The sequence below is a fragment of the Felis catus genome, chromosome B3, assembly GCF_018350175.1.
Source record: "Felis catus isolate Fca126 chromosome B3, F.catus_Fca126_mat1.0, whole genome shotgun sequence".
NCBI lineage: Eukaryota > Metazoa > Chordata > Mammalia > Carnivora > Felidae > Felis > Felis catus.
This window is the reverse complement of record NC_058373.1, coordinates 144,887,746-144,912,259: the sequence shown is the minus strand read 5'-3', so window position 1 is coordinate 144,912,259 and position 24,514 is coordinate 144,887,746. Positions and strand designations below refer to the sequence as shown.

The following is a 24,514-nucleotide window of genomic DNA, read 5'->3' as shown; positions in this document are numbered from 1 at the left end:
GTGGGCCCATGATGCTACGAACTTCCCTCTTAGAACCACTTTTGCTGCATCCCGAAGATTTAGGATGTTGTGTTTTCATTTTCATCTGTTTCCATGTAATTTACTTATTTATTTATTTTGATTTATTGGTTGACCCATTCACTGTTTAGTAGCATGTTATTTAAACTCCATGTATTTGTGGTCTTTTCAGATTTTTTTCTTTTTCTAGTTTCATAGCGCTGTGGTCAGAAAAGATGCATGGTGTAACTTAGATTTTTTTTTTTGAATTTGTTGAGACTTGTTTTGTGGCCTAATATGTGATCTGTTCTGGAGAATGTTCCATGTGTACTTGAAAAGAATGTGTATCCTGCTGTTTTATGATGGAATGCTCTGAATATGTCTGTTACATCCATCTGTCCAGTGTGTCATTCAAAGCCACTGTTTTCTTGTTGATTTTATGTTTGGATGATGTAAGTGGAGTGTTAATGTCCCCTACTATTATTTTATTACTATAAATTAATTCCTTTATGTTTGGTATTAACTGTTTTATGTATTTGGGTATTTCCATGTTGGGTGAATAAATATTTACAATTATCATACCCTCTTGTTAGATTGTCCCCTTTATTAATAAATAGTGTCCTTCTTTGTCTCTTGTTACATTCATTGTTTTACAATCTATTTGTTCCAATATAAGACTTGCTATCCTAGCTTTCTTCTGGCATCCATTTGCATAATGAATGTTTCTCCAATGCCCTCACTTTTTTTTTTATTAGTATTTTATTTATACTTTTGGAGAAGATCTACAGTTTCACAAGAAACACTGATTTTTCTCAAACAGTGGAAACATATAAAAAATCTATTGTCTAAGAAGAATAAAACAAGTCTCTTCAATAAGTACTGGGATAATTCAGACTGGAGGAATCAGTGAAGCCAACGTTACATGCAGTAAGTTCAGATTTATCCAGTTTTAGGGATAACACAAATGTCTTCCTGTCTAGTTCTGTATGGTTCCAAATGAACCATCTCAGCCTAAAACTAGTAACAAGCTGACAGACAAAGCCTCTGGGGTCCCATCTAGTTTGAACAAGGAGTGGCTCACTCTCCAGACGGCTGCATCTGTTTACAGAACTCATTGAACTCTTGCTGCTCAGGTTCTGTCATGACTCTGTTGAGGTCATAGATCTCTGCTCTTTGTCTTTGCTTCAGCTCCCGCTGGGCTGATTTCTGCTTGGCCTTCTCAACTTTGCTGACAGGTTGTTTAACTTTGGAATTTTCTTTACACATAGGTGGATCCATGACTTGGGTTCTGAACACTTCTTAGCTCTGACGTCCAGTCCTGGAGTCATGAGCCTGCTGTGCCTCTGATTGGGTGGGGCTCCATCCCTTCACTTTCAATCTGCAGATGTCTTTCAGTCTGAAATGAGTCTCTTGTACACAGCATATAGATGGGTCTTTTTTTGGGGTCTTGTTATTATTATTTTTTTAATCCACTCTGTTGTCCTGTGTCTTTTGAATGAAGCATTTAGCGCATTTACATTCAAAGTAATTATTGATAGATATGTATTTATTGGCATTTTGTTACTTGCTTCATGGTTGTTTTTGTAGTTCTTTGTTCCTTTCTTCCCTGGCTCTCTTCTCTTATGATTAGTCAGCTTTTTTTTAGTGATATACTTGAATTCTTTTCTCTTTATTCTTTGCATATCTATTACTGATTTTGGATTTATGGTTACCATTAGGGTTGTGTATAGCATCTTCTGTCTGTATCAGTTTGATGGTTGTGTTAGCTTGAGCTCATTCTTTACTCCTCTCCCCACCACCTTTTAGGTATATGTTGTCATATTTTATATCCTTTTATTTTATGAATCTCTTGACTGATTTTTACAGAAATACTTATTTTTACTGCCTTTGTTTTTTTTACTTTTCATACTCTCACTTATGGTCTTTCCTTTCCACTCAAAGAGTCCCCTTTAATATTTCCTGTAGGGCTGGTTTAGTGGTCATGAACTCCTTTGGTTTTTGTTTGAGAAATTCTATCTCTCCTTCTATTCTGAATAGTAGCCTTGATGGAGAAAGTATTCTTGGCTGAAATTTTTTCCCTTTCACCTCTTTGAATATATCATGCCACTCCTTTCTAGTCCGTAATGTTTCTGCTGAAAAACCCACTGATAGCCTTATGGAGTTTCCTTTGTATGTAATTGTCTTTTTCTCACTTGGTGCTTTAAAATTTTTTATCACTGCTTTTTTTTTTTTTTTTTTTTTTTGTCATTTTAATTACTGTATGTCTTGGTGTGGACCTCCTTGGGTTGAATTCTGGGGATCTCTGTGCCTCCTGGATCTGGATCTCCGTTTCCTTTCCCAGATTAGGGGAGTTTTCAGCTATTATTTCTTTAGATAAATTTTCTACCCCATTTTCTCATTTTGTGTAATTTTCTTTCCTCTCATGTTCTCAGCATGAGAACATGTTCATGTTTCTTGTATTATACAAGCTTTCTCATGTTCAGCTTGTTCGCATGTTCAGCTTGGTTACTTTCTAGTCTGTTGTCTTCAAGGTCGTTAATTCATTCCTCTCCTTCATCTAGACTGCTATTTATTCCATCAAATGTATTTTTAATTTCATTTATTGTGTTCTTGATCTCTGATTGTTTTTTTTTATCTCTGTGTTAAGGATCTCACTGATGTCCTCTACTATCTTCTCAAGTCCAGTGAGTATCTTTATGATCATTACTTTAAATTTTCTATCAAGTGTATCTCTTATATCCATTTAGGTCTCTTGCTGCGGTTTGGCCCTGTTATTTCATTTGAGACATATTTCTCTGTCGCCTCATTTTGTCTAACTCCGTGTCTGTTTTTGTGTTAGGAGAGTCGGCTACTTCTCTTGCTCTTGATAATAGCTTTATGAAGAAAAGTTCTTGTAGTGCCTTGCATTGCAGTGTCTCCCTGTTCCCCCGGGCCTGGTGCTTCAAGGAGTGTCTCCTATGTGTTGTGTATGCGCTGCTATTGAATCTTAGCCTCTTTTTTCTTCTGTCCAATTGTCTGCAGAGGCTCTCTTTGCCTATTGTGTGTAGTGTTTGGTCCCCAATAGGGGTGGGGTATGCTTTAACAAGGTGTGCAGTGATCTGTTCGCAAAATGCGATCTACTCCCACAACCACCAGAACGGAGGTCCACAAAATGTGCAGGTCAGGAGATGTGGTGTTGGCAGAGTTTGTGACTGTCCTCTGGGGAAGGGGGCCTGCAGTGCTGGAACTAAGGGGAGCATGACTGGGAAGGGCAGATCCACTGAAACTCAGGGGGTACATGGGACTTGGTGTAAGCAAGTTAGGTAACACGTGTTGATGCTGCACTAGTTCCCACAGATGGCTGTTGTTTATGGTGAGGGGTGGGAAGGGAAGTGGCACCTGCCAGCTCCTTTGTTTCTGAAGCGGTCTCTCTATGATCCCTGTCTCTTAGGGCTACACTCCAGGTTGAGCAAATTACTGTCTCTCCTGTCTGCCCCTGGCATTTTTCAAACTGCTGGTTGTACACTGTATCTGCACAGGCTGTTTGTTATGCTGTCTCTTTAAGGGTAGGGACTCCACTTCCTAACACCCTCTGAGCTCTCCCAGAGCTGAGTTCACCAATTTTTAAAATTCCAGGGTTTAAGTCCCAATGGTTGTAAGAACTCAATGAAATTTGGCCCCTCTCTCAAAGACAAATGTTATGGGGATTCATCCTCCCCATTTCTGGGTTTCCTGATGTGAAACTCTGTTTTTCACCCTTTTCTACCACCAGCTCCCTCCCCACCATGGACCAGTACAGCCCATTCACTCTCAGACTGTGTCTTCACTCTTCCTACTTTTCTCCATGTGCCCTCTCCTCTACCTTTAGTTGTGGAGTTTGTTCTGCCAGTCTCCAGATCATTTTTTGGACTATTTATACCAATATGAGTGTTATCTAGTTGTATCTGTGGAATGGGGCAAACTTAGAGTCCCCCTACTCTGCCATCTAATTACTATAGCTTTGTAATATAGTTTGAAGTCAGGGAGTGTGATGCCTCCAGCTTTGTTTTTCTTTCTCAATATTGCCTTGGCTATTTGAGATTTTTTTGTGTTCTATACAAGTTTTAGGTTTGTTCTGTTTCTTTGAAAAACGCCATTGAAATTTTGTTAGAGATTGCATTCATCTGTATATTGCTTTTGGTGGTATAAACATTATAACAATATTCTTCCATTCCATAAGAATAGGATATCTTTCCATTTACTTGTATTTTCTCCAATTTCTTTTGTTAATGTCTTGTAGTTTTTCTTTTTTTTTAACTTTAGAGAGAGAGAGTGGGGGAGAGGGGCGGAGGCGGGGGGGGGGGGAGGGGGGAGAGAGAGAGAGAGAGAGAGAGAGAGAGAGAGAGAGAGAGAGAGAGAGAGAATATCTTAGGCAGGCTCCACACTCAGGACAGAGCCCAATACAGGGCTCAATCCCTCAACCCTGGGATCCTGACCTGAGCCAAAATCGAGTCAGATGCTCAACCAACTAAGCCACCCAGGCGCTCCTTGTAGTTTTTAATATACAGGTCTTTCACTTCCTTAGTTACATTTATTCCTAGGTATTTTATTCTCTTTGATGCAATTGTAAATGGGATTGTTTTCTTAATTTTTTTGATAGTTTGTTTGTTACTAGCATACAGAAATGCAAACAATTTTTGTATAATGATTTTGTATCCAACTTTACTGAATTTATTAGCTCTAATAGTTTTTTGATAAAAATTTTAGGGTTTTCTATATATATTATCATGTCATCTACAAATCGTGGCAATTTTAGTTTTTCCTTTCCAATATGGATGCCTTTTCTTACCTAATTGCTCTAGCTAGGAATTCCAATTCTATAGTGAATCAAAGTGGCAAGAGTGGGCATCCTTGTCTTGTTCCTAATCTTACCATGTTTGGTGCATGGAGTATGATGTTAGCTGTAGGTTTGTCATATATGGCCTTTATTATGTCAAGATATATTCCCTCTATACTTGCTTTTTTGAGTTTTATCATAAGTGGATATTGAATTTTGTCAAATGTTTTTTCTGCATTGAGATGATTATGTGATTATTTCTTCTGTTGAGGTGGTGTATCAATTGACCAATTAGTGGATGTTGAACCCTGGGTCCTTGCATCCCTGGAATAAATCCCACTTGATCATGGTGTATGATCATTTTAATGTATTTTTCAATTCAGTTTGCTAATATTTTGTTGATAATTTTTGCATCTGTATTTGTTAAGAGATATTGGCCTGTAATTTTTTCTTGTGGCATCCTTGTCTGGTTTTGGTATCAGGGTAATGCTGGCTTCATAAAGTGTTTTGAAGAGTTCCCTCTTCTATTTTTTAGAAGATTTTGAGAGTGATTGAGATTAATTCTTCTTTGAATGTTTGATAGAATTCACCAGTGAGACCATCTAGTCCTGGACTTTTGTTTGGAGGTTTTTGATTACTGATTCAATCTCCTTACTAGTAATCAGTCTGTTCAGATTTTGTTTCATTACAATTGGTAGGTTGCGTGTTTCTAGAAACCTACAATTGGTAGGTTGCATGTTTCTAGAAACGTATCCATTTCTTCTAGGTTGTCTAATTTGTTGGCATATGATTGTTCAGAATAGTCTCTTATGACCCTTTGTATTTCTATGGTATCAGTTTTTATTTATTTGTAATTTTTTTAAACATTTATTTATTTCTGAGACAGAGAGAGACAGAGCACGAGTGGAGGAGGGCTAGAGAGAGGGAGACACAGAATCCAAAGCAGGTTCCAGGCTCTGAGCTGTCAGCACAAAGCCCGACGCGGGACTCGAACTCACAGACCGCGAGATCACGACCTGAGCCGAAGTCGGACGCTCAACCGACTGAGCCACCCAGGTGCCCCAGGTTTTTTTTGTTTTTTTTTTTAAGTTCATTTATTTTCCTAAGTTCATTTATTTTGATGGAGAGAATGAGCAGGGGAGGGGCCTAGAGGGAGAGAGAGAGAATCCCAAGCAGATTCCACACTGTCAGTGCAGAGCCCAATGTGGAGCTCAATCTCACGATGATATCATGACGTGAGCAGAAATCAAGAGTCTCACGCTTAACTGGCTGAGCCACCCAGGCGCCCCATCTGTGGTATTAGTTCTAATATCTCTTTCATTTCTCATTTTATTTGAGTCCTTTTTTCTTGGTGAGTCTAGCTAAAAGCTTGTCAATGTAGTTTTATCTTTTTCAGTGAACCAGCTCTTACTTTCATTGATCTTCTTCATTGTCTTTTTAGACTCCATTTATTTATGCTTTGTTATAGCTTTCCCTCTCTTAACTTTGGGCTTCATTTGTTCTATTGAGGTGTAGATCTCAGTTGTTATGACACATTTCTTGTTTCTTGAAGCCAGCATTTATCACTATGAATTTCTGTCTTACAATTGCTTTTGTTGCATCCCATGAATTTTGGTATACTTGTTTTCATTTGTCTCAAGGTGTTTTTAAATTTATTTCCTCTTTGACCCATTGGTTGTTCAGTAGCTGTTTTAATCTCCATATATTTGTGAATTTTCCAGTTTTCTTCATAAAATTATATATATATATAAAATTTTATATATATAAAATTTATATATATTTAAATATATATTATATAATTTATTTTTATATTTTATTATATACTTTATTATATATATTATATATTTTATTATATATATTATATTATATATCATATTATATATTATATTATATATTATAATATATATTATATATATTATTTATTTATATATATTATTTATATATATATATAAATTTATTTATATATTATTTATATATATAAAATTTTATATATATAAAATTCATAAAATTATATATATTATTATATATATATATATATATATATATATATATAATGTTTGTTTATTTTTGAGAGAGAGAGAGAGCGTAAGCAAGGGAGGGGCAGAGAGGGTGGGAGACACAGAATCCGAAGCAGGCTCCAGGCTCCAAGCTGTTCGCATAGAGCCCGACTCGGGGCTGGAACTCATCAACTGCAAGATCATGACCTGAGCCGACTGAGCCACCCAGGCACTCCTTCTTCATAAAATTAATTTCTAGTTTCATACCATTGTGTTTGGAAAAGATGCTTCGTATTATTTCAATCCTCTTAAATTTATTAAGACTTGCTTTGTGGTCTAATGTATGACCTACACTGGAAAATGCTCCATGTACACTTGTGAAGGACGTGTGTGCTGTTGTCTTTGGATGGAATGCTCTGTAAACATCTAAGTCCATCTGGCCTAATATGTCATTTATGGCTAATGTTTCCTTACTGATTTTGTCTGGATGTTCTATCCATTGGTATAATGGGACAATAAAATCCCTTATTATTAGTGTATTGCTATTTCTTCCTTTAGGTCTTTTTTTTTTTTTCAACGTTTATTTATTTTTGGGACAGAGAAAGACAGAGCATGAACGGGGGAGGGGCAGAGAGAGAGAGGGAGACACAGAATCAGAAACAGTCTCCAGGCTCTGAGCCATCAGCCCAGAGCCCGACGCGGGGCTCGAACTCACGGACCGCGAGATCGTGACCTGGCTGAAGTCAGACGCTTAACCGACTGCGCCACCCAGGCGCCCCATCCTTTAGGTCTTTTAATATTCATTTCATGTATTTTAGTGCTCCTCTGATGAGTGCATAAATACCCCTTTATCATTATGCAACACTGTTGTCTTTTTTTTTAGTCTTTGTTTTAAGCTCTATTTTGTTTGATACAAGTATAGTTACTCCTGCTTTCATCTGGTTTCCATTTGCGTAGAATATCTTTTGGTTCGTTGACTTTTCTCTATTATTTTTCTACTCTCTATTTCATTTATCTCTAGTCTATTTTTTCCTTCCTTCTAGCAGATTTTTTCCTTCCTTCTAGCAGATTTGGGTTTATTCTTCTTGCTCTAGTTCCTTAAGTTGTAAAGTTAGGTTGTTGATTTGAAATCTTTGATTTTTAATGCTAAGCATGTATAGCTTAGCACTGTTTTTGCTCCGTCTCTTTTGTTTTTGTTCCTATTCATCTCAAAATATTTTCTAATTTCCCTTTGATTTCTTTGATTCATTGATTGTTTAATAGCATTTTAATTTCCACTTTTTTCCCCTAGTTCTACTCCTGTTTTTAGTGTTTATTTTTGAGACAGAGCACAAGCTGGGGAGGGCAGAGAAAGAGAGGAGGAGACACAGAATCCAAAACAGGCTCCAGGCTCTGAGCTGTCAGCACAGAGCCTGATGCAGGGCTCGAACTCATGAACCGTGAGATCATAACCTGAACCGCAGTTGGATGCCCAACCTAGAGCGACCTAGGCACCCCTCTAGTTCTACTGCTTTAAAAAATATGTAGATTTATTTATTTTGAGAGAGAAAGCATGAGCAGGGGAGGGCCAGAGAGAAAGGGAGAGAATCCCAAGCAGGCTCTGCAGTTAGTGCAGAGCCCTACATGGGGCTCAAACTCACAAACTGTGAGATCACGACCTGAGCTGAAATCAAGAGTTGGATTCTCAACCCACTGAGCCACCCAGGTACCCCTTAGTTTTACTTTTTAAAAAAAGTTTGAGAGACAGTGCATGAGCATGAGTGTGTGTGTGTGTGTGGGGGGGGGGGGGGGGAACAGAGGATTCCAAGTGGGCTCTGCACTGACAGCAGATAGCTGGATGTGGGGCTTGAGCTCATGAACCAGATCATGACCTGAGTTGAAAGCAACTCAGTCGCTTAACCAACTGAGCTACCCAGGCACTCCTCTGATCTTTTACCTATACTGAGACTTATTTTATATCCTAACGGATAGCCTATTCTAGAAAATGTCCCATGTGCACTTGAAAAGTGTGCACTGCTGTTGTTGGAACGGTCTGTAAATTTCAGTTAGATCTAGTTGGTTTATGTGCTGTGTTAAATCCTTTATTTCCTTACTTTGGCTGGTCATTCTATTATTGAGAGTGGGGTGTTAAAGTCTCCATCTACTACCATAGAACTCTACCTTCAATTCTTTGTTTTCCCTTCACATAGATTTTTATTTATTTTGAGAGTGAGTGAGCGAGCTAGGGAAGGGCAGAAAGGGAGAGAGAATCCCAAGCAGGCTCCACATTTGTCAGCGCAGAGCCCCAGATGGGGCTCAATCTCGTGACGGTGGAACAGGAGATCACAACCAATCTGAGCTGAAATCAAGAGTCAGACACTTAACCAAATGAGCCACCTGCACACCCCTTCCTTCATAAATTTTCCTGGTATTAGTTGTGCCAATGTTTATAATTGTTCTTTTTGCTGTATTGACACTTTTATTAATATATAATGTCCTTTTTTCTTCTATAACCTTTATCTATTTTGTCTGATATTAGCATAATCACGCCCTGTCTCTATGGGTTACTATCTGCATGGAGTATCTTTTGCCATTCTTTCACTTTCAATCTATTTGGGCTTGGATCTTGAGTCTCTTTATAGCATGTAGTTGCCATCATGTGTTTTTATTTATTCTGCCAATCCCTCTTTTGATTAGAGTTTAACCCATTTACGTTTAAATTAATACTGGTAAGGACAATTTTGTCATTGTGCCGTTTTCTGTATACCTTAAAGCTCTACTGTCCCTCATTTCCTGCATTACTGGAATCTTTTGTGTTTAGGTGATATTTGTAGTTAAATGTTTAAATTATTTTCTCATTTTCTGTTGTACAGATTCTATATGTATTTTGAGGTTACCACAGAGATTACATTTAACGTCCTAAAGTTGTAACATTCTAATTTGAATTAATACCAGCTTAAATTCACTAATTTACAAAGACTGTTTCTCTCCCTACCCCGTCAATTAACAACTGTCACAAAACTACATCTTTATGCAAAGTAGTGTCCAAAAACAAAGTAATAATTCTTTAAAATTCATTAGTTTCTTCAATTATGTAGAAAACAGGGGCACCTGACTGGCTTGGTCGGTCAAATGACTGACTCTTGATCTTGGCTCAGGACACGATCTCACCGATTCCTGGGTTCAAGCCCCATGTTGGGATCCAGGGATCCGTACTGATAGCACAGAGCCTGCTTGGGATTCTCTCTTTCAAAATAAATAAACTTAAAAAAATTATGCAGGAAATAAAAATTGGAGTTAGAAAACAAAGTTACAGTAATACTAGTTGTTTATTTTTTTGAGAGTGCAAGTGGGGGAAGGGCAGAGAGGGAGGGACAGAAGACCTGAAGTGGGCCCTGACCCTGACAGCAGCATACCAGACTCGGGGCTTGAACTCGCCAACCAGATCATGACCTGACCAGAAGCCGGATGCTCAATTGAAGTCAGAAGTTCAACCGAGCCACTCAGGTGCCCAATTAATAGTTTTTAAATCTATTCTCTTAAACCATGTAGAAAATAAAGTGGAGTTACGAGTCCAATAGTTTTTGTAATTCCCATTTACCTTATTAAAAAAAAAAGATTTTTATGTTTAGTATTCTTTCACTTCACCCTACAGGCATCCCTTGAGCATTTCTTACAGGGCAAGTTTGGAGGTTAACAAACCTTCTCAGCTTTTGGTTTTCTGGGAATGTTGGATTTCTGCCCTCACTTCGTAACTACAATTTACTTTCTCTTCGTAACTACAATTTACTTTCTCTTTTAATACTTTGAATGTATCAACCTTCTGGCCTACATTGTTTCTGATGAGACATCTTACAGAGGTGGTGGTGGAAAAGATCCCTGTATCTAGGAGTCCCTGTTCTCTTGCTTTCGAGATTCTCTTGTTTTTTGAAGTTTGATTATAACGTGTCTCAGTGTGGGTCTGAGTCTCTTACTTGGGACAATGCTGAGCTTCTTGGATGTTTGAACGTCATGTCTGGTTTACCTTGGGAAAACTTCAGCCAGCATTTCTTCAAATATTGTCCCTTTCTCTTTTCCTTCTGAGACTTCCACAATGCATAGGTTGGTCCTCTTACTGGTGTTCCACAGGTCACTTAGGCTCTGTTCAATTTTCTTAGATCTGTTGGTTGTTTTGATTCAATAATTTTTTCAGTATTTTAAGCTTGCTGAATTTTTTCTGCATGCCCACATCTGCCTTTGAATCCCTGTAGTGAATTTTTCATTTGTACTTTTTGGCTCCAACATTTTTTTAGGTTTCTTAACTTTAATGATATTTCTATTGTTTAGAAACTGTCTTGACTTTCTCCACATTTTCCTTTAGTTTTTTGAGTATCTTTAAGATGGTTAAATACTTTGTTCAGAAGATCTATTAGATCTTTTTCAGAGATTGTTTGATTTCTTTAACCTTGTGAATGGGACATACTTTCCTGTTTCCTATTTCTTTGTATAACTTGTAAGGTTTTTGTTGTATGGTGGATACTTGAATCTAACCAAGTGTTAACTCTGGAAATCAGACTCTTTTCCATCCCCAGGGCTTGCTGGGTTGTTACCATTTCAAATTACATGTTATGTTCAGTTATAGATGGTCTCTGTGCCAAGGGTCATCCTGAGGTATAAACTTTTTTGAGAGAAAGTGTGTGTTTGAGCACAAGCAGGGGGCAGGAGCAGAGGATCCCCAGCAGGCTCTGTGCTGTTAGCCGGGAGCCCAAAGTGCGGGGCTCGATCACACGAACCACAAGATCATGACCTGAGCCGAAATCAAGAGTCAGATACCTAACCAACTGAGCCACCCAGGTGCCCCTAACGTATAAACCTCAGCTCTTTTCAGACCAAGCTTTTCCCTGAGCATGTACACTTCCTATTTTTCCCTTGTAAATTCAGTTGCTTTCATACATCAGTCTTTGTTATCTGGCAAAAAAGGGGCAAAGATGAGAAAATTGAAAGTGGCGGGGGTACTCTCTCTTTACATCCCCTGTTAAGTCATGTTAGCCTGAAGAGGAGGGGCTTGCAACAATGGGGGGAGGTGCAACAATGGCCTCTCTTTGCACTCTGACCAGAAGCTGCAACCCTAGAACAGATCCCTGCTACTTGGAGGACAGGGTCCTTTTGGCCCACCCTGGCTCCCCTATCAGATGGGAGGTCTCTGTAGCAGGGCCTGTAGCCTCTTCTCAGGGTACGTTCACACAAGGGCAGCGTCCACTTGCCATTTGGTTAACTGCTTAGATGAGGCAGCAAATGTCCTCAGTAGACATCCTCGGAACCTGCTAGTAATGGAGGAAATGGATTCCAGTGAAAGGCAATGTATCACAGAGGTCCCAGAGGACTCCAATCACCATCCCCTATTGTAAAGCAACCTCCGGGAGCCACATTTCAAATCCCTTGTGACACTCTGTCCTCCCTCAGCCACAGTAAACTGGAGCTGCCAACAGAACCTACAACAGCTGCGAGTGAACAAACCTGATAGAAATGTTGAGAAGCTGTGGAGTGTATCAGACACAGCCTGTCAGGAATTCACATCAGGTTTAAGAACTGAAGGAATAGAAGCTTCACGGGCGCAGGGCACCATGAGAAAGCCAAGTCACGAGGAGTATAGTTCTAGGGGACCAGGAAACTTATGGGCAGTGGACAGAAAAAGAGAAACCCAGGGACGCAGACAGGTGGGCAGCACCCTGGAGGGATGCCGTCTTGCACAACTGCCTGGAGCCCTGACTGCTACAATATGTCCACTACGCCAAACTGCAGCAATCTCTGGGTCCTCAGAAGCCGAGACTTGTGTGACATTCCCAATACCATTATCATGTGACTCCTTGGAAAATGATCCTCCACGTCTGGGCAAAGTTTTCAATCAAGACAGCTTGTAGTTACGTCTAGAAAATTTTCTTCAGTGTTGGAGGTCCCCAACCCTGCCACTAGAGAACAATCCTTGACCTAGCAGCCACAATATAAAAACTGTGTCCACTCAGGCCCTGATGCTCCAGGGACCTCCTGCTGGGTGTGGGCCTTTATCCAAACTCCGAATGGGAAACCTGGTCGAAGGAGGGTGAAATTCTAGCATTCATGGGTGCTCTGATTCTGCTCCCTCTGGGAAAGGGGTTTGGGCCTGCTCTCTCCAATCTGGGGCACTGGGACTCAACAGGCAGGGCTGTTTGGAGACCCCAAACTTCCCAGGATAAATAAAAGTGCATCCTTGTCTGACCAGTCTTCCACTGCCAGGTGTTAGCCATGGGACTGCCCTCCACTCCCTCCTGGACTCCCAATAGCTTAGCTGCCCCTACAGGAGAATGCAAATAGATTTGTTCCTGCAGCCTTATAAAGCTTCAAGGGCTTGACTTTGCAGATGTCCCACTGCTTCCAGCCTCATCTGCTGCAGTCCACTTCAGGGAAGGGCCCTCCCTTCCACATTTCTACTCATCCTCATCCTCAGTGATGCTGCTTTTAATTTCAGACAGTCAAGTCCCCAGTCATTTTCTCTCTCAAGTTCTACCCCTCTCCCGTGTGTGCTTTGGTCTGGGAACTCCTCCAAGGTCGGGAACAATGCAAGCTTGCCCAAGGTCTGAGGCAGGTCAGGGGCTAAAGGATCTGCTGGGGTACCTGAGGGAATGGTGCCCTTCCTTTGGGAGACTGCTTCTGATGGCTCTAGTCCATTCAGTGTAAATTTCAATCAACATCAAGCAATCTGTCATCTTGTCTTCCCTGCACAAACCATCTTAAGGAACAAAGTTCCTCCTTATCTCTGCATTAAGTCCCTCACAGTACAACAAAGACCTGAAAGCTGGATAGGGCACAGTTCACTTAGGCAGAAATGTTGGGGTCCGGTTTGTGTGGGTATGCCACAGGACCGACCTCAGGACAGTTCTCTACTCTCCGGGCTTATTTCTTCCTATGAGGTGCATGTTAATACCTGCGCTACCAACCCCACTGGATACTTTGGAATGACGCTTCTTCCTCCAGTTAAAAGACTGCTAGTACTAGACATGGCCCAGCTTCACCCACTGGCCCTGAACTCCTCAGTCCTGTTCATCTTGGGCTGGGGGCTTAAATGTTGCCGGCACCAGCTTAGTGCTACCCCATGACAGTGCTGATGGGAGGTGCTCCACTCACTCTGTTCGGAGAGGTGACAGGCTGAGCTAGCTACTGGTTCAGGGTGCTGTCTGCAGCTGTTACAGGATCCCAGTAGGCCCAGGAACTGTCCTCAGCCATAGACTTGGCTTGGTCGGAGTACCACTGCAGAACAAATGTTGCTCGTAGTAATCACCTATGGCACTCTAATGGCTGCTTAACCACAGGGCTTCCCTTCAACTCTTCAGTAGCTTAAAAATAACTTCTAGCTATTCACTGCTCTCCTCAGTCTACTCTGATCCCTGCTTCCGATGTCTGGAGATCCCAGGACACACACTACCCTTCTATCCCCTTCTTCCAGACAAGACCAGTTTTCCCTATCTGCCCCAGCCCAGCAAGAATCCCTCCACTGACATTATTAGGCTTCCATCAGAATTTTAAGTGCTGCATGGTGGAGTTACCATCTCTACTACAAAGAAGTCTCCCAGAGAGGCCCAGGCTGGAATCCAGGTCTGATTCCAAAGCCCACGTGAATATGCCCCTTAAAAAGAGCTCACTGGGGTGTCCGGGTGGCTCAGTTGTTAAGCATCTGACTTCAGCTCAGGTCATGATCTCATGGTTCATGAGTCTGAGTCTCACACTGGATAAGCTTAAGCCCCACTTCTCTCTCTGCCCTGTGCTCACTCGCACCCTCGAAAATAAATATGCAAATAAGTATAAAAAAAGCCTCACTGAATGAATAGTATTCCAATAGCAGGCACTGGAGCAACTCGGACCCTTCCCATGTCTGTTTTGAGATCCTAACACTATTCCCCCAGTCTAGGTTCGGAGGAAAACGTCTCTGCAGGTAGCTATTCTCCCCATATTCTAGTACACAGAATGATTCAGTTTTCTGGCTGTAAACCACCAGGTATTAGGGCTGGAGTACAGAGTCCTACTGCAGGTGGACATAAAACCTGAGCCCCCAGCCTTCTAAGAGCAAAGGCTCACAGGGTCAACTACAGAGACTGCATAAGCCAGCCTCGAGACCTTTGCCAAGTTATTTGCCTATATCACTCTGCTTTATCTTGTCATGTTTTCAAAAAAGATTTTGAGAGCGAGTGAGAGACAGGCAGTGAACAGGGGAGGAGCCAAAGAGAAAAGACACAGGATCCGAAGCAGGCTCCAACCCATGAATTGTGAGATCACACCTGAGCAGAAATTGGACACAAGCCACCCAGGTGCCCCTACAGTCTGTCAATTAAAAGTCAAAGGGGACGCCTGGGTGGCTCAGTTTAGCATCCGACTCTGGCTCAGATCATGATCTTGCGGTTTGTGAGTTCAAGCCCCACATCAGGCTCTGTGCTGACAGCTCAGAGCCTGGATCCTGCTTCAGATTCTGTGTCTCCCCCCTCTCCCCGCCCCCCTCCCCACGCTCTCTCAAAAACAAACATAAAAAAAAAAAAAAAAAAAAACCAACCAAAAACGTCTTTAAGAGACACAAAATGCAGCAAGAAGTCTCTTTTTGACCAGTACCCTTCTGGATTTTCCACTTTTAAGAAGACCAGCTTTTATTTCAAAGTTCTCGTCAGATCAAAGGCTTTTACTCAGTGCTTACTGCCCTGGAGTAAATGGGGGGGGGGGGAACGACTGCAGCATAGCCCCAGATGGAAAGCACTGTATTAAAAGAATACCTCTTTCCCTTCTCAAACCAGAGGTTCATCAATTCCAGAAAGGACTTGTTTAGAGAAAAATCTCCTCTATGTCCCTTTCTTAAATTCTTTAACGTTTATTCATTTTTGAGAGAGGGAGAGAGACAGAGTGTGGGGGGGATGGGACACAGAATCCGAAGCAGGTTCCAGACTCCGAGCTGTTTAGCACAGAGCCCGACTCAGGGCTAGAACTCATGAGCCCTGAGATCATGACCTGAGCCAAAGTTGGCCGCTTAACCAACTGAGCCCCCCAAGCACCCGTTTCCTTTCTTAACTAGAGATAAAAACTGTATCCAGTTACAGGGCTATACACTTAACACCTCAATTCCCCAAAGTAATTGAAGAAATTTCAAGAACTCCGATTAAGGCAGAACTTTTCAGTTTGTAATTACTTTGGGTTACAGGACAGGAATACAAGACCTAGGGAAAATCACTGACCCACAGTAATGAGGCAGTGTGTGTTTTGTGAGTGGGACTTGCAACCATGGAAGTAAAACATCCCAACACAAATCCAAACCAGCAGCTACAAAACAGGGCAGAGTTCAGTGCTCCAATCATATAAAATAAAAATCTAGACTAATTTTAATATTAAAGCAAAGACAAAATATAATTTCAACATTGTTTTAATCAAGTAACGTAGCTGTTTAAAACAGGAAATTTTAAAACCGTTGAATAGATTAAAGCAAAGATTAACTTACTAAGATAGCTTCTATGGGTAAAATTTTTATTATGTGGATTTGAATTCCATTCTAAGTTTGGCACCAGACTGAATACTGGTCTCAGCCAAAATAGTGTTTAGAAGCCCGAATGGGTTTTCTTTCAGATTAAAAGAAGGAGGGTAGGGGAGAAGAAGAAAGCTCCATAACAAAACCCTATTAGCTTGACATTGGGTATGTTGAATGCAACTTGGCCTAAGTCACCACCAACTCCTACAGAATTTCAGATAATGAAAGCAAAATCGCCTATGGCAAAGAATTGTAACCTATGTAAGATACAAGTTTGCAAAAATCTCATCTCTTTGGTGTGACAGAGCACATTCCCTCCTGGTAGGTGCTTCTTCACTCAATATTGACTGAAAGGCAGAGAGAGACCAATTTGCAGATAGATTACTTGATTTTACTTCCTTAAAACATCAAGCTAACAAGATTTTATTATACCAAATGTTTATATAATTTCCAATGTGAAAAATTCTTAGATACATTTATTAAGGTCTCATTATAATCTGTGAAGATGGATCACAGAAAAAAGCGATGTAAGACAGTGCTCCCAACAAAATTAACCCTTTGGATTTTTGATTCCTAGTGTACTTTGTGGAAAGGAATAAATGGAACAAGTTTCTCCCTGAAGAGAATTTCTGATATAGCCATAACCCACGTCAAATGAGTGTGACCAGCTAATTGAGCCAAGAATTCACCAGCAAGTTATTTCCAAATCTAAATCTCAGGATGGGCTGGGTCAGGCCCCAGTAACCTGCATTCAGTGACCATCATCAGACTTCTTGGGTGTCTGGCTATATTCAACATGAAATAAAAAACACCTTAAGTCTTACACCAAAATATAGGCTTTAACTGGAAGTATGCTCTTAGCTTTTTTTTAAATAAAACATTTTTGGGGGGGGGGGGGGAATCATGTTTGAGACACAGTAACACTTATTTTGGCAAGATAGCAACCAAAACCTAAAAAGCATTAAGCTACTAAGTATCCACATGTAAAAGGCATTAAACAAACCATATTATCAGGAGGAAATCCACAATGAACAAAAGATACAGTATGCCTAAAACATTTGAAATTATAATTAAACCCTAAGAATAAGAGTTGAAAAATTATGCTCATTTTGCTAGAGATTAAGTGCACCTTTTCCTGCTTCCCCCAAATAAAGTCATAGCTTACTATATAACCACACCTTAGTTTCAAAATTTTCTCAGTATAAAGCAACAGCTACATACACGTAAAATGCTTATTTGTTAATGTAATAATTCCCCTGGCTCATCCAACGTGCAATGCACATGACTCCAAAGACTACAATTTGGGGTAAGTATACACGAACTGAAAAAACACAATTCAAGTTTCAAAACCTGCTCTTAAAATTATTTATAGGACACTCAGGTCATTTTTACTTCTCAGTAAGATAAAGATGTCACGCTGCCATTTGATTATCAGTCCACCTTGGCATGAGAAGAATGTACATTACCAGACGCCAATTTGAGGGACTGAACACTCAGAAAGTCCTTATTTCTCAATGGCTGCAGAGAATTATAAGCAAGCTTATGTTTACATTCTGCTGAAGACACCTTTACAGTCTCAGCATCTAACAATATCTAACAGGCTCCAAGAATCCTATCAGGTTAATGATGGTGCAGTATTTTAAGGAGCCATTTCAGCGTAAGTCATTCAGAGCCAAAATCTTAAGAATGACCAAAATCAAATCTTTATTTTTTTAACTGTATAAATGTGATCCAAATGTGTCCACCACTAATTTTTCAAAAAGAAACATGCTATAAATAAGCAAACTATATCTGCTCACTGGTATGTGTATGGACTCCCTAGATGTCTTGTTGGGCTTAATTACAGACCACTCACAGCAATACATTTTTAGTAGAAAGTGTAGCATGATGTTAAGCCATTTTAGCTTTTGCACATACATGTTGCACTTCTGGCTGATGATGCAGAAAGATTTGCAGCATTACACTGTTAAGCTGGGCTGCACCCACCCCTTTAAATGGCATCAATATCAATGTCATCATCCTTGTCAGACTTCACAGCTTCAACTTTAGGTACACTGGCAGTCTTCGAATACACCACCTGATAAAACAAATTTTTTGTTTACTGTAAATTTTTATCCCAGTAAACCTATTTATAAAAAGTAATAATAGTAGTACAAAGCAATGGTCAGTAAGGAAAAAAAAACTACCCAAACACAGCCTTTATTTTTTCTAAGTTTTTGTCATGTGAAAACCAAGTTCTCTCTCTATGGCCTAACATTTTAATTTTCATACACAACTAGCCCCTCTATACTCAACCTGCTGTTACCTTTGAGCATTCATAGATTATTGCCAATCAAATCGAGAGATTTCACTTACCAAAGATTTTCAGTTACCCAAGACTGCCATTCTAAACTTCCCAAACCCCCACCTCTAACACGATTTACCTCAATATTCTCATCTTCATCATCTTCTTCACCACCAGAAGATTCCTCCTCTGCTTCCTTCAACCATTTTATAAATGGTTCCGCTTTGACACGAATCTCTTTGGCAAGGTCTTTTGAAACATATTTCTTAGACGCCTAAAAAACGTTCAATACAATTTCCTTAGTTGAGGAATCTAAAAAATAATTTTTGAGTCACTCATAGAATTGCCCACATTCAGCTCTTTGAAGGGACTGGGTCACGTCCTAATCTGGACTCAACGCCAGGTGGGAATCACCTACGGGTTATCCCAGGGACAGTATTTCAACGTAGAAGTATTAGAAGTTACTTCTTCCAAAAGAGCCCCCCAACAGCGGTCGACACTTCTCATCTTGAAGAGACTGTTTATGTATCTACACTCCCCACCTTTTCTGACCAGCTGATGATGACTTCTTCTTCCAACAGATCTGCATCATACATCTCCTTCAAGATATGGGGAATCTTGGGAATGAGCTGAGCTTGATGCATTGCTACCACACACTCCAAACCGTGAAGAAGGTACCGTTGAGCTTTTTTGTTGTTGTGACAAAACTGGAAATAAACACGTTGGCATTAACAATTTTTCAAAGAAGCACTAAAAGTACATTAATCGTCCCGGTATCATTCCTTAAAGCTCTGGCCTTCGACAGTGATTCAGTCAACCCTTAAAGATCTGTGGGTTATTTTATCTACAAGGGGCTATGTACAGCATTTTCCAGATACTCCCGTGCTTGTGAGGTAGGTCAATCATTTCCATTTTTAGTATGACAGAGAACAACGTTCCCAGGGTCACCCAGCTCTCATCTTATTTGTGAACCTAAAATAATTTGCTTACTCGTAGGAAATGGCGCCTGTATTTCTTAATTTGTTCTCTAATCTTCTCATTAAAAAGAACTTCAGTCAAAACAAGAGGGCCCATGGCTTTTACATCCAATCTTTCTGCTTCAGCAACAATTTCTTTGTCTGATGAGTCAATAATACCTTCTTCTTTCTTTTTCTGCAAACAAAAAGGAAGCAGTTCAGTGCATTGGAGACATATCTTGCTCCAGAGATGCCAGTTAGTAGTTCCAACTGTCAAGGATCTTTTTCCTAATTTATTATAGTTGCAGGACTTACTTATTCACATTTTAAAAATTTATCTACTTTGAGAAAGTGCAAGCGGGGGTAGGGGGAGAGAGACAGAATATCTCAAACAGGCTCTGCACTTGAACTCATGAAAAGATCATGACTTGAGCTGAAGTGGAACGCTGAACTGAGCCACCCAGGCACCCCAGTTTCAGGACTTTTCAATGATTATGTGCACGCCAAAGATAGTACCCGGAACCACCTTCAAGAAGTTTTCGAGCAAAACATGGAAAAAATAAACCTGGCACCGGAGTATTCAAAAGACAGCTTGAGAAAAAATTACTCGCCAAGTAACCAGCTTAGTCACAGATACCTTAAAACCCAAGGCTGGAAAAAATTGATTTCTTGATCGTGCAATTGTTTAACTGCTCTTGAAGAAACTTGCTTTACCTTAACAAAATCAAACAGGATATTGACCCGCTCTTCAACAGTCCTTTCCAAATCATCACTGAGTGTCAGAACTTTCGCATGGTCACTGATTTCATCCATTCTGCGTCTTTGAGCTTCCTCAGTTGTATCCTCCCCCCAATCATCATCCTCCTCTTCTTCCTGTTAAAAACAAGTATGGTTGGTCAAATACCTTAAAAATACAAAAAAAATGCCAGATTTCTAGTCATGTTAATGGCATCAGGTTCATTTTCCACAAACACACATCAGGCTTTTTTAACCACAGGATCAGGAACCTAACATACTGTTGCAATGTTGTAACTATGACTAGTTTCATTCTCTTTGCCCATGTCACCCAAGCATCGTATTTTACACAACTTTAGCGCCTACCATACCATCAACTGTGCACTCACCACAGCATGTGGAGGAGGACTGATCTCATTTGGTGGTGGTGGTGGTGGGGTCTCACTGCTGGACATGGAACCATTTTCCTTGTCTTTGCCCTTCCTGTTTTTCTTTTCCTTTTCTTTCTTTCCTGTACCACTGTCACTATTCTCTACAGGAAAACCAAAAAAGAAGTGAAAAATTAATACTACGGTGTGTACAACACTTCATGGTGTCTCATGAACATTTAAAACCTTGCCCCCTTTTGCTTTGGAACGTTCCCCTCAGAAAACCATACACAAACACAATGCTACTTAATAATTCAAAAAGGACTCATAAACCAAGTTCATCTACCATTATTTCATATGTGAAAACACTCAGGGTAAGAAGAGAATGTCCCCCAAATACTAGAAAAGATTAAGATGTAGTGCCTCAGAAAGAACAGGTAATTAAGTGAAAGTTGGCACTCCTGACCCTCTCTCCCCCCATGAACCTGAACAAAGGCTTATCTCAATCGCACTTTAGTTAACGGTTAGAACGCTGTTTAAGTCTATATAACAGTCGGTCTCATGGAAGAGACCACTGGAATAGGTTAGACTTTCTTGCTATAGCAAGCTCAAATTGCATCAGACAACTTCGATCATCTGACACAGAGTGTTGCTTGCAATGTTCTAAAGCCACTCAAGCTTAAAAAGCGAAGACCCCAGTTCACAAAACAGTATTCCAGAAGTAGATCTTTTGCTGGGATCCCAACAGTTTGTTTTATAGTATCTACTTCTCCCGTTCCAAAAGAACAGATCTTAAAAACCGACGACGACAACAACAACAACAACAACAACAACAACAACAAACCGAACAGAGAGTTTAACTGGCAGTCTTTCAAACTCATAGATTCCACGTAACACGGTACAAAGATTAGAAATCCCTTATATTTTAATTTTGTAACAGCAAGAAAGCTTCAGTTTTGTTTCCAACATCAGTTGCTTTTAAGCTAAAATCTTAGAAGTTCATCATGAACACTTACCAGGTGGGTTTTTGAGAATGAACGTGCAGAGTTTATGATGTGTGTCAAGCATGCCTCGATAGCCACAGGCTTTACAAGAATTACCTATTGTTTGCTTCTTTGGATTGACATGCTGCCAGAAAGGAAACAAAGGTTAAAAACAAGTATGTCATCTATGATAAAAAAGCAAAAATTCTTCAAGTAGCAAGGTGTTGAAGTATCTGATGGTAACTCCAGCTTAACATAAAAACAGTATCTTTTACAAAAATAATCTACGTAGAAGAGTATGAAAGTATTTTAAAAAAATGTGTTGCTTCTGGTTTTTACTTCCAATGAAGTTGTTTTGCCTTCTTGGGAACAGAACTTGGTGGAATCACAGAACTGATCAGAAAAGCAGATAGGTGACTTTTTCTCTTATTGACAAAACCCTCAAGAACACTCACCAGATCTGTTTCAGGATTCTCACACTCAGGACAGAGAACAAATTTTTTAATGAATCCATCCAACATGTCTTGCAGCTTATTCGCCTCATGAGATCCATTGACAATGTAACGGTCATTCTTAACATCAAACTGGGTCTGTGCTCCCAGCTCACAACCAAAATATTTGGTGGGATCTATGGGGGGAGAAAAAGTTCTGTTAACTAAATCTTTGGCTACTCATTCGTCCTTATACAAATGTCACTCTTTACACTTTTATGTGGAGTTAAAATGTGTTGCTTGGGTAATTTTATCTCCTAACAGCAACTAGTAAATCAGTTGTTTTTCACCCCCAGGATTCCACTTAACCCTGAAACTAATTAACATACAACTGAAACAAGACACCCACAAAGTTCCTCATTTCCACATTGATGTTTTTTTCAGACTCCTCCTAAGAGGCATTACTTACACGTTGGAGGCCGATTAAGCGCCTTTGCAACGTCAACCATGTTGACTATAACTGTCTTGATACCATTTCCTTTGCCCTCAACCTAAAGAAAAAAAGAACTTTAATTCTGCATTATCTGCCCCAGAAGCTGCAATCTTTTCAAATCTACAAAAAGAGCTCAGGCCTCATTACGAAGATCGGGATTACCTTGGCAATCAGACGGGGCATCTTGTAGCGATAGAACTGGTCTGACACACTGCGGTTGACATTGACAGACATTTTGGCTTATTAGTGGCTTTATCAATAAGATGAAGAGATCTTTGATTGCAACTTTTTGGTATCTTCTGTCTGGAGAAGAAGGGATGACATAAACGACTGCAAGAGTTCTCGGTCTCTGACATGAAAAAATTTTCGCCACTGAGGCTGTAAGCTTCTTGTTTGTATGCTATGTTTCCCCAATACAGGTACCAATGGCTGCGCAACAGCTCTGAAAGAGAAAGAGAACACACAACCCCCCCCCGACGTTTAACGGGATTCCCGCGCGACGACACCTCCCTTCGCCTAATTCTGCTACATGAGCGCACCCAGCTCACGTGGGAAGCGGCCAGCACCCCATCTAACACGGAACACCTGTGGCGGCACAGCAGGCCTCCACCTGGACTAGGGTGGGAGACGCCGCGCTGCTCCAGCGGCCGCGGGCTCGCACCACGCCGAACACACGGCCCGTCGGAGGTCCGCTTCCGTGCAGCGGCCATATCTCAACAACTGCCGGGAGACCGAACCGAGGCCTGCGCTCTGCAAACCTAGCCCGTCTCGCGAAGAAACTTCTCAGGTTCCCTCCCCCACCCCCCACGCCGAGACGGAAAACTACGGACTCGTCCTCCGGCACCGGGCGCTCGCTCCACCCCCACCGGGAAGCGCGCGCTCGCGGCCGTGCGCGCGGACTGCGAGGCGGTGACCGAGCGCGACCTCGACCTCTCCTCCCCGGCTCCGCTCCGGGCCCCGCCGGCCGCGCCGCCTGGGGCGGCAGGAGGCCGGCCGCGCCGCCGCCGCCCTGCCATGTGCGCCGCCCGGCCTCGGCGCGGCGGGGGAAACGAAACCGGCCGAGGGGCGCCGGCCCGGGCCGCCCCCGCCCCCGAGCGAGCGATGACTCATGAATGCAGCAATTAGGCCTGACTCAGCCCGCGCGGCGCGCTCCCGCGGGGCGGAGTGGGGGGCGGGAGCGAGGAAGGGGGGAGGGAAGCGAGGGAGGAAGGGGGGCGGGGGCCGGGGCGGAGGGCAGGGCGCGGGGGCGCGGGGGCGCGGGGGCCGCGGGGGCCCGCCCGAACTGCGCCACACGCGCGCGGGTCACGCGGCGCGCCGCCATCTTGTGCGGCCGCCATCTCCCCGCCGGCCCGCCGGCGGACTCACCGTTTTCGTCAAATAAAGACATAAACCCAACGCTGCTCGCCCGGGACTGGGATGAAGTGAGGCGCGCGTGAACCCGAGTCCGAGGAGGGGCGGCGGAGGCGGCGGAGCAGCGCAGCGAGCAGCGGCCGGGCCAGGCGCCGCCGAGCAGCGGGGAGGGGCTGTCCCAGCGACGTCCGGGGTCCACACCCTTCAGCGCCCGGGGCCTGGCGACCTGGCGCGGAGAGACGGCGCCGTGAGCCGCGGGCGTCGGGGCGCCTTCCCCGCCAGCCAGCGGCCCGCGGGGGTCGAAGGGGCGGGGAGGACTGGGGAGGGGGCGCGGGGCCGCCGCCCCTCCACCGGACTCACCTCTGGAATGTTCTCGCTCTGACTGAACAACGCCGCCGCCGCGCTCAAGCTACCCTCGGCCCCTGCGCCCGCCCCCCGCGCCAGGCCGCACGGCTCATTGGCCCGAGGTGCGCCCGAGCTCGCTCGTCATTGGTCCACGTGCCGCGTCAATCGCGTCTTTCTCCGCCCCTCCTGCTTCCTGAGGCTCCGCTCGCCGCCTCAGCCCGCCCCCATCTCCCGGGTCCGGCGTTCCTTCCTCTGTCCTCCCCTCCCCCCGCCTTTCCCAGAGGTCT

The 24,514-nt window shown here is 42.2% G+C and overlaps 2 protein-coding genes and 1 non-coding gene across 4 annotated transcripts; all 3 read right to left on the bottom strand.

Moving 5' to 3' along the window:
• Positions 1–550: 550 nt before the first annotated feature.
• LOC109501215 (small vasohibin-binding protein-like) lies at positions 551–1,870 on the bottom strand. Its single transcript, XM_045060735.1, has one exon. It carries the CDS (start codon positions 1,273–1,275, stop codon positions 1,075–1,077), a length of 201 nt encoding a protein of 66 aa, XP_044916670.1. The 5' UTR covers positions 1,276–1,870; the 3' UTR covers positions 551–1,074.
• A 14,294-nt stretch (positions 1,871–16,164) lies between these two features.
• Positions 16,165–24,038, bottom strand: EIF5 (eukaryotic translation initiation factor 5). Of its 2 annotated transcripts, none has more exons than XM_023256093.2 (11): positions 23,898–24,038; positions 22,695–22,974; positions 22,509–22,590; positions 22,064–22,236; positions 21,642–21,753; positions 20,647–20,789; positions 20,237–20,395; positions 19,557–19,718; positions 19,109–19,273; positions 18,706–18,840; positions 16,165–18,359 (listed from the first exon to the last, which is right to left on the bottom strand). In XM_023256093.2, the coding sequence occupies exons 2-11, from the start codon at positions 22,764–22,766 to the stop codon at positions 18,273–18,275; spliced, it is 1,290 nt and encodes a 429-aa protein (XP_023111861.1). In that variant the 5' UTR covers positions 22,767–22,974; positions 23,898–24,038; the 3' UTR covers positions 16,165–18,272. The 2 variants fall into 2 exon arrangements, with proteins under 2 accessions (XP_023111861.1, XP_003988055.1); XM_003988006.6 differs by lacking the exon at positions 23,898–24,038 and adding an exon at positions 23,363–23,386.
• Positions 21,157–21,280, bottom strand: LOC111561218. Its single transcript, XR_002743573.1, has one exon. It is a non-coding gene; the product is annotated as a small nucleolar RNA SNORA28 (small nucleolar RNA).
• Positions 24,039–24,514: the final 476 nt, after the last annotated feature.

Excerpts from the sequence above, each read along its gene's own strand:
- LOC109501215 (XM_045060735.1), bottom strand. The coding sequence starts at position 1,275 with ATGGATCCACCTATGTGTAAAGAAAATTCCAAAGTTAAACAACCTGTC.
- EIF5 (XM_023256093.2), bottom strand. The coding sequence starts at position 22,766 with ATGTCTGTCAATGTCAACCGCAGTGTGTCAGACCAGTTCTATCGCTAC. Across the intron at positions 20,790-21,641 it reads CATTCTCAAAAACCCACCTG|AGAATAGTGACAGTGGTACA; the intron begins GTAAGTGTTCAT and ends GTTTTCCTGTAG. Across the intron at positions 18,360-18,705 it reads ATGAAGATGAGAATATTGAG|GTGGTGTATTCGAAGACTGC; the intron begins GTAAATCGTGTT and ends TTGTTTTATCAG.